General features: G+C 46.0%; 1 protein-coding gene across 1 annotated transcript in view; it reads left to right on the top strand.

The window, feature by feature from the left end:
- GCLC (glutamate-cysteine ligase catalytic subunit) overlaps positions 1 to 7,880 on the top strand; it is a gene marked incomplete at both ends in the record, with an annotated part of 44,697 nt that extends 36,817 nt beyond the window's left edge. The window contains 9 exons of the mRNA XM_080700065.1: positions 1,202 to 1,276; positions 2,230 to 2,346; positions 3,342 to 3,480; positions 3,873 to 3,985; positions 4,469 to 4,561; positions 4,875 to 4,979; positions 5,838 to 6,095; positions 6,167 to 6,287; positions 7,669 to 7,880. Of these exons, the coding sequence (XP_080556191.1) occupies positions 1,202 to 1,276; positions 2,230 to 2,346; positions 3,342 to 3,480; positions 3,873 to 3,985; positions 4,469 to 4,561; positions 4,875 to 4,979; positions 5,838 to 6,095; positions 6,167 to 6,287; positions 7,669 to 7,880 (1,233 nt within the window). The remainder of the gene's footprint in view (positions 1 to 1,201; positions 1,277 to 2,229; positions 2,347 to 3,341; positions 3,481 to 3,872; positions 3,986 to 4,468; positions 4,562 to 4,874; positions 4,980 to 5,837; positions 6,096 to 6,166; positions 6,288 to 7,668) is intronic.
- Between the last annotated feature and the right edge of the window lie 5,209 nt (positions 7,881 to 13,089).

Genomic DNA, 13,089 nt, shown 5'->3' with positions numbered 1-13,089 from the left:
TTATTCCAAGTCTTATGTAAATTATTTCCGTCACCAACACTAAACTTAAGTTGTTATTATTGAATATTAGTAATGGAGAACATTAAACCGTACTCAGTTTGCAGTGCTATCCCATGTGCTAATATGAACAAGTGGAATTCCTGCCCGCTACCACTCTCCTTCCCCACGGAAGAAGGCAGAGCTATTTTTGGTTTCTGTTCAGTAATTATTTTAGAGGATTTGTGCCAATCAACCTAACTTTCCAGTGTCTCATTTGCCCCTCATGTGAGGTTTTCCACGTAGTCTCTCCATCTTCAGAACTTGCACTATTCCCCCCAAATTTGTCTAGTTTGGGTTTTTTTTATATTATTTGTTTATTTGGGGGGCACTATAGACCAAACCCAGGAACATTCTGCTTCCAAACTACATCCTCATTCTTTTGTATTTTTATTCTGAAACAAGGTCTTGCTAAGTTGCTGAGGCTGGCCTCGAACCTTTGATCTCCTTGCCTTAGCCTCCCAAGTACTGGGTTTACAGCGTGAGCCATATTCCGCCTGGCACTTCAGACAGAGCCACTTCCAGGGCCCCTTGTCTGTCAGCCCCTTGGATCCCTGAGCCGGTCATGCCATGGCCATGTCCTGGGACACCCAAGCCAGCGCCAAGGTCACCTGTTGTTTTTTCTCCCATCGTTTTCCTCCCCGGTGGTAACTGGGGCCTGCATTCACAAGTGCTTCTTGAGTTTTTCTCTTTCAGCTTCAGTGTTTTAACTGTGTCTTCTTCTTAGTCTTGCTCCCTTCTAAGCCATCCTCTAGTTTTCAAATCATACACCAGTATACTTTGAAAACTCTCATTAATAACTCCAAATCCCTTTAGTAGGAAAATTTCAGTAGAAGTGATGAAAGCTATAGAAGGAAAGAAGTGAAAAGAAGAAATGGTTGCTGAACTACACTATGCTATCTGCTTGCCATTCCTGACTTGTTAGTCTTATTTTACTTAGGACTGTGGTTATTTACATGCATTGTCCATGTGCAGTGAGACGTGATCAGATGCCATTTTCTAGTTAGATTTCCCCAAGGCAGCATTTAAGCAAAACTCTCTGCATTAGTCTGTTTCAGTTATCGTGGAAGTGGCCATGACCTTGCCCCTTTTCTCCAGCCACCTTCCTGCTTAGGGAAGATGCTAGCAGTTTTTTCTGTTGTTAATAATTTGTATTCTTAAACAGGTAACATTCCAGGCCTGCAGCATATCTGAGGCCAGATACCTTTATGACCAGCTGGCCACTATCTGTCCGATTGTTGTAAGTAGAAATTACATCTTATTTTAAATACAGCTTTGTATAAAATAAGACTGCATAGCCGGGCATGGTGGTACATGCTTATAATCTCTGTACTTGGGAGGCTGAGACAGGAGGATCACAGGTTTGCAGCCAGCCTCAGCTACTTAGGCCCTCTGCAACTTAGTGAGACCCCGTTTCAAAAAAAAAAAGAATAAAAAATAAGGCTAATAAAATGGGGCAAAAAAAAAAAAAAAAGAATGCATATCCAGAGTTTGCTGATGGTATGCTATTTAAATCTGGTTAAGATTTCTTTCCTAGCCGGACATGGTGGTGCACGCTTGTAATCCCAGCATTGGGAGGCTGAGACTGGAGGGTCGTGGTTTGTGGACAGCCTCAGCTGTCCTTACTCAGTGAGGCCTAATACTTAGAGAGGCCCTCCGCAACTTAGTGAGACCCAAATTAACTAAACAGTTTGCAGGTTTAGAGTTAAGCTGTAGGCTCTCCTGTTGCTAGGAAGACACATACATGTTAAGTGTCAGGCTGTGGAGTGTAAACCATCCCACCATGTAAACCATGTGGATGGTTTACATGAATTGAATCGATGGATTTGGGTTGTTACTAGTCTGTTTCACTTATAAAAAAAAGCAGTCAGCTGGGCGTGGTGGCGCACACTTGGAGTCCCTGTATGTGGGAGGCTGAGACAGGAGCATCACAGTTCTTGGACAGCCTCAGCTACTTAGTGAGGCCCTCTGTAACTTAGTGAGACCTTGTTTCAAAATAAAGAATAATAAAAACTAGAGCTGGGACATTCTACCGGGGGTGGGAGGGGTGGGGGGGCAGTCACAGGTACATAGGGTAGAACTCAGTATGGATTACATAAACAGGTTCTTTTTAACCAGAAAAATGAGTGCATAGGGCTCTTTTCGATGTGTGACACGCTGCGCCTGCAGATGCTAACTTGTGTTTGCTTTCAGATGGCTTTGAGCGCTGCGTCTCCTTTTTACCGGGGCTACGTATCGGACATCGACTGTCGCTGGGGAGTGATCTCTGCGTCTGTGGATGACAGAACTCGGGAGGAGAGAGGACTGGAGGTGGGGTGGCTTTCCTCAGTAGCCCTTTAAAATCAAGCAGGTGAAATCGGTTTATCACAGCCACTTGCCATTTTTAAGTCTTCCTAAAATTTTTATCTTGAGTGGGTTATTCATGTATGGAAATATTATACAGGTTAAAAATCCATCTTTGTTTTGGGATAAATACATAGGGAAAGTGATTTTTCTTTCTGATAGGAGGAGACAGTTTTTTTTTTTTATCATTCATTGAAATCTGTGTTTATGTTGGCTTCTTTTAAAATAGCGGTGTAGCCGGGCGGGGTGGGCACGCTTGTCATCCCCACGCTTGGGAGGCGGAGACAGGAGGATCACGCAGGCTCGAAGCCAGCCCTGCTGGCTTAAGAGACCCTGTTTCCAAATAAAAATGTATAAAAATAGGTCTGGGAGTGTAGCCCCGAGGTAGAAGGGTTTCTGGGAACCCCAGTACCACCAAAAAAAAAATTAATTAATTAAAAAAATAAAAATAGTGGTGTCCGTTCTCCCTATTTGGGAAGTCAGTACTAATGCTGGCTTCTCGGTGCTGCAGGAGTGCTTTATAGAAGATGCCTTCTGCTGTGGATATGTCATTTGTTGTCAGAGATGGTTTTTCCATAGAAAAGGGTCAGGCTTTGCCCAGTAGGGCCGGTCAGTGCCTCCTGTCTGCACAGTGAACTCCAGCCAGCCTTCAGCAGGGTGTGTGGCACCGACCCTATGGGGATCTTTACAAATACACACCCAGGTCCCTCCTGCACCCCATGAATGAATCCAGCACTGAGCTGGGAAATGGGCTTTCCTAAAGGAGCCCCAGGGTGATTCTCATCTTCTCTGCCAGGGCTCTTTTACTGCTCTGGTCTTATTCATAAACTGTTACATGTTGTCTAAGTAAAGTGAACATTTTTATATTATGTTATATGTAAAATGGATGTTTATGTAGTTAGTTCAGGGTGTTAATTTCTAGGTCCTTTTTATGGCATTCATTCTGATTTTTTATATTTTAGCCACTGAAGAACAATAATTACAGAATTAGTAAATCCCGATATGATTCAATAGACAGCTACTTATCTAAGTGTGGTGAGAAATACAATGACATCGATTTGACCATAGATAAAGCAATCTACCAGCAGCTGTTGCAGGAAGGTGAGCATCCTGCCACATTTCCAGCTTTGGTTGCATGCCTTTTGTCTTCAAAACGCTTGGAAGCTTTTCCTGACTCCTGGTCTGGTTTCTGTTTTTAGTGTGAAGTCTCTAACTTTTCTTATGAGGCTGCTTGTTCCTAAAGTTTCAAGTTCCAAATGCTTGTGCGATCTTCTTGACTTTTAGCAAAAGGAACTTACTTTGAAGCTCTATATCTAGGTCCACACCAGTGCCCAGCAGGGCTGTGTGAGTAGCGAGTAGAGCCCTAGGACAGACCCTGGCAGGTGAGCACCGTGACGTCCAGCCACGCCCCGGCTCGTCGGCCGCTCTTCAGGCTGCGGACGCAGGAGAGGTGGCTCGTGCTTGGTAGTCATCCGTGTGACCTGTCTTTGCAGGCCTTGACCATCTCCTGGCCCAGCACGTTGCCCATCTCTTTATTAGAGACCCACTGACTCTTTTTGAAGAGAAAATACACCTGGACGATGCCAATGAGTCTGACCATTTTGAGGTATCTTCTCTGTCTTGAATGCATCCCCTTTGTGAATCAGGAGACGTGTTCCTGAGGAGTTAACGACAAAAGAAATCTCATAAGCTTTTCCTCATGGAGTAAAGAACTAAGAAAAACTAAAAATTGATTTAAAGCACTCTTATTTTATGACTCTTACTAGTTGTTTCTTTGATTCTGCCTTTTTGTGTTTAATTATTTCTTACTCACCTCGTAATGATAAATTCAAACATAGGCAGCACAAAAATTAACCTGGTCAATCATTTCAGTGCTGCGGACATATCTCCTAACTTTCACTGAGCACTTTGCTGTTTTGTTTACCTAACAGTTCACACTCAAGAAAATCATAAATTGTACCATTTTGTGTTTGTAAATCGAAAAGTATTGGACCTGGACAATGTTCTTTACTAATTACGCATCAAGTCATCTTAATATAATCCTGAATATATGGAAAGTTGATTTTATCCTCTGCTTTCTCTCTTGTAGAACATTCAGTCCACAAATTGGCAGACAATGAGATTTAAGCCGCCGCCTCCAAACTCGGATATTGGGTGGAGAGTGGAATTCCGGCCTATGGAGGTGAGACGCTACACCCACCGGGGCTGGCTGGAGAGCTCTGCCTGCTCCTCACCCCCTGGACCTCCGTCAGAAGCTCTTAAAGTCAGATGGACATGGTGGCACATGCCTTTTAAATTTATTGTAAAGCAATAGAAATCCAGAATGTGCTGGTCAAAAGCAAGTCCAAAGGCCATGGAGGGGTAGTTTCTGAGCATAGGTGTGGTTGAAGGCTCTTAGTCCCGGATGGGAGGGCGGAGATGTTGGGGAACGCTGGGGTCTGCGGAGGGGCCGGGGCTGGCGTTGGTCTCTGAAGTCTCCGTGTCCGCTCATCCAGGTGCAGCTAACAGACTTCGAGAACTCTGCCTACGTGGTATTTGTGGTGCTGCTCACCAGGGTGATCCTTTCATACAAGCTGGATTTTCTCATTCCACTGTCAAAGGTAAAGATGTGTTTAGTGAAGGGCGTGGACCGCTCTAAGTGTGTTTGTATATAGTTTAGTTCCAGCCTTCCCCTGCTCCTTCCTCCTCCTGCTCTGTGTGTATGTGTGTGTGTGTGTGTTACTGGGGATGGAACCCAAGGGCATTCTACCTCCAAGTGACACCCCCAGCCCTGTTTTTTATTCTTCATTTTTGAAACAGGGTCTCACTGAGTTGCAAAGGCCCTCACTGTGTAGCTGAGGCTGGCTTCAGACCTGCGCAATCCTCCTCAGTCTCCCAAATGCTGGGATTACAAGCGTGCACCACCATGCCTGGCTATGCTCTTTTTTTCTTAAGCCTAAACTTTATTTTTAGGGGCTTTCTGTTGGAGAAAATGGTTCAATATAGTCCCATCAATTGGTATCATCCTCCCAGTAATCCAGTTTGGATCACAGTGTTAAAATTAGGACAGGAAGGGAAGGGGTAACCCCTGCATTGCAGGGGAAGAGGATGATGGCATTAGACTACCAGACGACGAAGTGGGTTAATTAGCCTCAGCCCAACAAACACCATGGAAGGGACCTTGGGGCTTCCCAAGAGGACCTTGGATGCTCCCAGGTACCTGAGGGAGCCCAGGAGGGGACCAGCCACCTGCCCTCCAGGATCAGCCACCACAGTCACAAAGGGCTTTGAAATACAGATGTCCTCGTGAATATCTTAATCTCCCATTATGGTTTAAAAGCACAGACCTATCCCTGGTGAGTGACTCAGGCCTGTTCTTGTCCACCAGGAAGGTCAGGAGGGAAGGCCTCTCAGGGTGGAGGGCCCTGCAGCCTCTTTGCAGGAAGTTTTCACTTTTCCTGGTTCTCTTTCTCCCTTAGGTTGATGAGAACATGAAAGAAGCCCAGAAGCGAGATGCTGTCTTACAGGGAAGGTTTTATTTCAGGAAAGATATCTGCAAAGGTATTATACTCTTGGGCCGCGAGGGTGGGTTTATGCTGCAGCCAGCCGCCATAGCCCCCCTCTCCTCGGCAGGTGGCAACGCCGTGGTGGACGGCCGTGGCAAGGCCCCGCACGGCTCGGAGCTGGCCGTGGAGGAGTACACCCTCATGAGCATCGACACCATCATCAACGGGAAGGTAGGCCTGCCTGCCCAGCACCTGCCGCCGCGCTTGCTGGCGGGGAGCTCCTAACGCCCTGCTTCTTGTAGGAAGGCGTGTTTCCTGGACTCATCCCGATTCTGAACTCTTACCTTGAAAACATGGAAGTGGACGTGGACACCAGATGTAGTATTCTGAATTACCTGAAGCTAATTAAGAAGAGAGCGTCTGGTATAGTGGCTTTCTACCCCCTTTTCTGAATCTCATAATGCAGGCAGAACAGTAAACTTAACAGCATCCAGTTCTTAAAGGAGCCTTTTAAGCATGCCATGCCCATGCGTACTTTCTCACTTTTTTTTTTTCTTTTTTTTTTTTTTTTTTGGTGGTACTGGGGGTGGAACCCAGAGGCTTTCTACCTCCAGGCTATACTCACAGACCCATTTTATATTTTATTTGGAAACAGGGTTTCACTAAGTTGCTGAGAGCCTCACTAAGTAGCTGAGGCTGGCTTCAAACCTGCACGGTCCTCCTGTGTCAGCCTCCCAAGTGCGGGGATTACAAGCGTGTGCCACCACGCCCAGCCTTTCTCACATTTTAAGGAATCTGTAGTTAGATACGTTTTATAATCTGGTGGTCACACTTTAGTGGAGGTGTTTTGTTCTGTTTTTCTTACTGCTTGTAAACTATGGCACATCTTAGATGCGGCGCCTGTGTGGCCCCTGTGTGACTTGTGTCCCTCTGCGTTCACTGTAGAGCATCAGGCTTTCGCAGGCCGAGTAGCTCTGGAGGTCAAACAGCCTGCAGAGCCCCTCGGGTTCCCCAGCCCGCCTCCGCAGTGGACACCCCAGGCCCCATCTTTGTTAGCTTTGTGGAGAGGCATGTGCAGGGCCCCATGCGGTGCCTGGTACCCGAGCCGCCGGCTCTTACTGATGTTGGTGGCATCTGTGCTGCACCTCTGGAGCAACAGGACCAGCGCAGACGCTGATCACCCCCGGCTGGTGCATGGCTCGGCTTCCCTTTTCATTCGCTGTGCTTACTGGTCTTCTCTCTACCTCTGGGGTCAGAGATTGCTCTAAGGACCCTGCCTTCCCACCAGGCATCTCACAGCAGTGGCCTAAGTAGTATTAACCCTCTGGGCAAGGGGGAAGGCCCGTGGTCTGTGCACGAGTGCTGACTCTTGTCCCGTGAGCCAGCTCTGACAGGTGCCAGAGAAACTAGATGGAGATCTTCACATTGCCCACCTGCCACTTACAGTCCTTCCCCTAGCAGGAATTCTCCAGTACTGAAAGACACGTCGTTCCCAACCCCTGCTAGGTGGCTATACTGACATCATATGGATTTCATTTTTCCCTTTTCTTGGTACTTGGGATTGAAGCCAGGGCCTTCCACCTTCAAGCAACACCCCATCCCTTTTTATTTTTTTGAAAGAGAGTTTTGCTAAATTTCTGAGAGTCTTACTAAGTTGCCACAGCTGGCCTTCCGTCCTGTGATCCTCCATTCTCAGCCGCCAAAGTACAGGGATTACAGGCATGTGCCACCACACTGTGATTTGATTTCTTTATAGCCACAACTTACTTTTAAAACATGTTTATTGTATTGTCTTTTTTTCCAGGAGAATTAATGACAGTTGCCAGGTGGATGAGAGAGTTTGTTGCAAACCATCCTGGCTACAAGCAAGACAGTGTAATAACTGAGGAAATGAACTACAGCCTTATTTTGAAGTGTAACCAGATTGCAAATGAACTGTGCGAATGCCCAGAGTTACTAGGATCAGGATTTCGGAAAGCAAAGTACAGCGGAAGTAAAACTGACTCTTCCAACTAGACATTCTTCAGAAAGAAAAGTGCGTTACCTTTTACTGAAAACGCAACTGCAGGGGCCTGGGCTCTCAGCCATGTGTGCGGCCTGAAGACCAAACGATAAACTGGGCAGGAAACTGAGTTGGAGGCCCCTCCGGGAGGTAGATCTAGCCTTTATACAGCGCCCTTGTACATAGGAAAGTATTTTTATGATTAACAATGTATTTTAATAACATTGTATCTAAAGGCATTGTGACGGGGCTTGTACATTTTTTAATTCTTACTTTGGAACAACTCCTGTCTGAGTAGTTTTGTAAATTAACATACTGGTAATTGTACTGTACCTGCATTCCAGAGTTGAAAGTATTTACTGTAAATGTTTGTTCTTTTAAAGACTACCTGGGACCTGATTCACTGAAATTCATCACTTTCAAAATACTTTCTCTTGTTAATTTTCTTTCTTCTTTTTTTTTCCCCCCCGGTCTTTTCCTTTGTTGTACATATATATATATATATATATATATATAGAGTGGAACCCACTAATTTCACGGCTAATGTTGAGCTCCTTGCACCTTATTGTTCATGATGTTTCCTTTGCAGTTAGAGCAGCTAGCCCCTTGATCAGCTTGCCCCAAGCTTTCACCACTGAACAGACCCATGGAAGCCAGGCATGCTGGCACAGCCTTGTAATCCTAGTACTCGGGAGGCCAACACAGGAGGATCGCAGGCTCGGAGCCACCCTCAGCTACTTGGTGAGGCTTTTCACAGCTTAGTGAGACCCTGTTTCAAAATAAAGAATAAAAATAGGGCTGGGTGGGAGTGTAGCTTGGAGACAGAATAACCCCTGGGTTCAGTCCCTGGTACTGGAGAAACAGCAAACAGAAAATTGAAGTCTGATGGCTGTTGTTAAAGGAACTTTCTTGTTTATGTGTTTAAATTTGCTGGTTAGGGCATTTTTTACATTGGAGAGTATCGCCCAGAGTTCACATGCAGAGATACGGGGATGTTTTTTGTTTTGGTCTTAGCTAAAAAGGGGGGTGCCATTTTCTTTCTGCACACCAGCAGTGCTGTCAAACATGGCGTCAGCTCTTCTGTTTGGCTCCGTGCCTGATCGTTACTGTTCACTTACGTTTCACATCGAATGCAGTTGCTGAAGTTTGGTTTCGTTGCTTTCTCTTAGTTTCCAGTAACCTTACTGATGGTCTTTCTTCGAAAAGTCCATCGCTCCAGGACTTACTGGGGAAATATTTTGCATATTGCTTACCTTAAATAAATCATGAAATGCACTAAGTTTTGTGAATCAGACTCCTGAATGTTCAATTGTAAATAATTTTCAGTTCATTTTTGTTACAGCTTTGGGTTGCGGGGTTTTTTTTTCCCCCCAATTAGTTAAAAGTCCTTATTAACGGCTTCTGAAATAACCATGTCTGTGTATTATAGATTATGCAAACCTTTACAGGCACAAATGTTTAAACTGTAATGCTAATTTTGAGATTGTAATAAAGCTGCTTCAGCTAACACTGTGTGATGTTTAAATACAAGGGTTTCTTTATACTTCATGTATGCATTTTGGAGGTTTAAAGAATGTCCGCTTTTCCTTTGCAAATTACTTATGTAAATCAGGTTGTAAAAAGGCAGATAAAGTTATTGAAGTATGAGGAAATAAAAAGATATAATTAGCTTTTTTGTAGAACTGGGGATCAAACCCAAGGACATTCTACATCTGAGCCATACTGCCAGCCCTATTTTTTTTATTTCTTCTTTTGAAACAGGGTCTCACTTAAGTAGCTGAGGGCCTCACTTAAGTAGCTGAGGCTGGCCGCAAACTTGTGATCCTCCGGTCTCAGCCTCCCAAGTCCTATGATTAAAAGCGTCTGCCACCACGCCCGGCTTATAATTAGCATTTTTTTAAAAAACAAAACTCTTGAATATGAGTTCTGTGACTAAACAGGGAGTAGTGAAGATTTTTATTTATTGGCCCAGACTCCACAAAATTATTTTTTAGTCATTGCAACCTTCAGACGGCGTAGAAGGAACCTAGTAGTAGAGGTAATGAGAGGTCCCGTCTGCATTAGCGCCTCGCTGTCCACCCTTTGGGGGAGGAGGGCCTACAGTGGGCTGCTGCGCCACTGTGCCCCTGGAAGCGATTGTCTTTTCTTTTTATACTTTTACTGGTGCATGTAGTCTCACATAATGGATTTCACAGTGATGGTGACATATGTGTGCACAAAGTTTCCTTCCAAATGCTGGGCTTATGGCGTTATGGGGAACCTGAGTAACTGGAGTTTTGTGTGCACCCCCTGGTCTAAGCTGGAGACAGACCATTGAGCAGCAGGTTCTGCAGGGAGCTGTTTTCAGGCCATGTCTTGGGATCATGTCTTGGCGTCTGCGGCAAACCCAGCCCCTTCACGGAATAAAGCGCTTCCTCGGGGCAACACACTTCTCAGAGCTGACTTCTTCACATGAAGCAGGCGGGCGACTCCTGCAGTGTTCGGCAAACCCATCTGCTTACAGAGCTCCTGGGTCTTACCTGGCTCAGGCGGTCTAGGTGAGGCCCGTGGTGTTTTGTTTTACATTTTGGGGGTGGTAGTACTAGGGATTAAACCTAGGGGTATTTTTATTTTGAAGAGCCTCATAAAGTTGCTGAGGCTGGCCTCAACCTGAGATCCTCCTGTCTCAAATTCTCAGCAAGTGGCCAGGCGTGTTGGCGCACACTTGTAATCCCTGCGCTTGGGAGGCTGAGACAGGAGAATCGCGCAGGTTCGAAGCCAGCCTCAGCTACTTAGGCTCTCAGCAACTTAGTGAGACCCTGTTTCTAAATAAAGTATAAAATAGGTCTGGTAGTATAGCTAGGAGGTAGAAAAGCCCCTAGGTTCCACCCCAGTACCACCAAAAAAAAAAAAAAAAAAAAGGAAAAACCCCAACAAGTGAACACCACCACATCTGGCTCATATTTTTGCATTTCTAACACGTTCCCAAGTAGTGCTGGCAGCTGCTGGGCTGTACCCACATAAATAACAAGGCTATAAATCACCTGTATTTAAAATACAGACATCCATTTAATGTTTCAGATTACAGTTTGTGTGTGTGTTACTGAAAATTGAACTTGGAGGCATTCTACTTCTGAGCTATACCCCCAACCCCTTTCTTTCTTTCTCTCTTTCTTTTCTTTTCCTTTTCTTTTATTTTCTTTTTAAACAGGGTCTCACTGAGTTGCTGGGGGCCTTGCTGTGTTACTGAGGCTGCTATTGAGCCTACGATCCTCCTGTTTTCAACTTCCCAAGTCCTGGGATTAACGATTGCTTTCAACTCCAATGTGATGTGCTAGATTTTCTTATTAACTAAATTTGAAACCATGTGATGGGCCTCCTACCCCAAGAAGGCAGTTTACCATCTGAACATAGCTTGAGAACTCAGAGTTTTAGGAACTGAACTATAAACACTAAAAGGCACTTTCTTTATAGTAGAGATACCTGTGGCCAAGCCCAGACTTTCAAACCCTTACTTTGAACACATTGGTTATTTACTTGACTTGTACTTGACTTGCTTCTGAAGTCCGATTTCCTGTTAGTCACCCTCCTGCATTGTTAGAGGTTTCCTCCTTGTTGCAGATTCCTGGGTCACCTGGCTCAGCTCAGATTGCTTGGAAGCCCTTCTGTTCCGAAATGAAGGTAGCAAAGCAAAGACATCAAACCAAGAGACACCGACATCAGGAGTGTGAGCCAGGCATGGCAGCACATTCCTGTAATCCTACTACTTGGGGGACTGAGAACGGACGATCACAGGTTCCAGGCTAGCCTCAGTAACTTAGCCGGGTCCCTCAGCAACCTAGTGAGACCCTGTCTCAAAAGAATGAAATAGGGTTGGGGCTATAGATCAGAAGTAGAATGCCAGATCGCGGTTCGCAGACAGCCTCAGCTACTTACACCCTTTGCAATTCAGTGAGACCGTGTTTCAAAATAAAAGAAGCCACGCATGGTGGCACATGATTGTAATCCTCGCACTTGGGAGGCAAAGCCTGGAGGATCGCATAGGTTCGAAGCCAGCCTCACTGACTTAAGAGACCCTGTTTCCAAATAAAATATAAAATAGGTCTGGGAGTGTTGCCCGGAGGGAGAAAGGTTCCATCCCCAGTACCACCAAAAATATAAATAAATAAATAAATAAATAAATAAATAAATAAATAAAATATAGGGCTGGGGGTGTAGCTTTGAAGCAGAATGCCCCTGGGTTCCATCCCCAGGAACATACACACCACCACAAAATAAAAAGAACAAGAACGACGACCTCTGGGCTCAACCTCCAGTACACACACACACACACACACACAAAAGGTCAAGCAGTACAATAAGAAAAAGGAAGTGGAGCCAGCGCTGTGGTGTGGGTTAGGCTGTGTCTGAGGAGTTGATGGGAGGTTTCTTGGGACATAACCTTCAAACCTCTTGTGATGACGGGAGGGAAGGAAGCCCAAGGGAGGTGCAGCTAGCAATGGGGCCCTTCTCTGCACGCCATTCAGACACTGTTCACGAGCTTTCGGCTGAGTGTGCGGCCCCTGCCCTCCCCAGAGGTCAGCTGTGAGCTATTCCAGTTGCTGTCTCCTCTCCATTTTGCTTTTGTGTAAACGTTCCTTATAAACACACAGAAAAGTGTGAGTTAGAGGCGGTTGTCTCCATCCAGGCTGCTATGGGAGAACACCCTTGACTTGACTTGCACAGCGGGTATCTCCGCGCCCATTTCGGAGGCTGGAATCCAAGGTCAAGGTAGTGGCAGATGCTGTTCCTGCTGAGGGGCGTCCCCTGATGGCCTCTCGTGGCTCTCGGACAAGCCCTTGATCCATCCTAGTGGGCTGCACCCTCACGTCGCAAAGCCCCACCGCCACATACCGCCGCCTCTGAAGGTAGGCTATGACAGCGCAGCAGGACTGGACTAAAAGAGACCTTGGGGGTGACCTGAGCCGGGAAAGGACTGCTGTGCTCTCTCTGTGAGCCGAGGCTGAGACGGGCTGCGCAGTACCCAGCCCTGTGTATCCGTCAGCATTCTTGCAGTCATAGTCTATGGGTTGGGGCTCAGTCCATGTGATCTGGGGGCTGCAGATCTCAGGCTGAGAAGCACATAGGCTGTCCTCACAACGTGCAGGCTGGAAGGGAGAGCAAGGAGATGAAGAACCCTTTATATGATCCCCAAGGCCTCACCCCCAGGTCCTCCCCGCCACACCCAGATAAACCCATTACGAT

Source organism: Muscardinus avellanarius (assembly GCF_963383645.1).
Source record: "Muscardinus avellanarius genome assembly, chromosome: 8".
In the NCBI taxonomy this organism is placed as follows: Eukaryota; Metazoa; Chordata; class Mammalia; order Rodentia; family Gliridae; genus Muscardinus; species Muscardinus avellanarius.
This window is presented reverse-complemented; position numbering and strand designations above follow the sequence as displayed.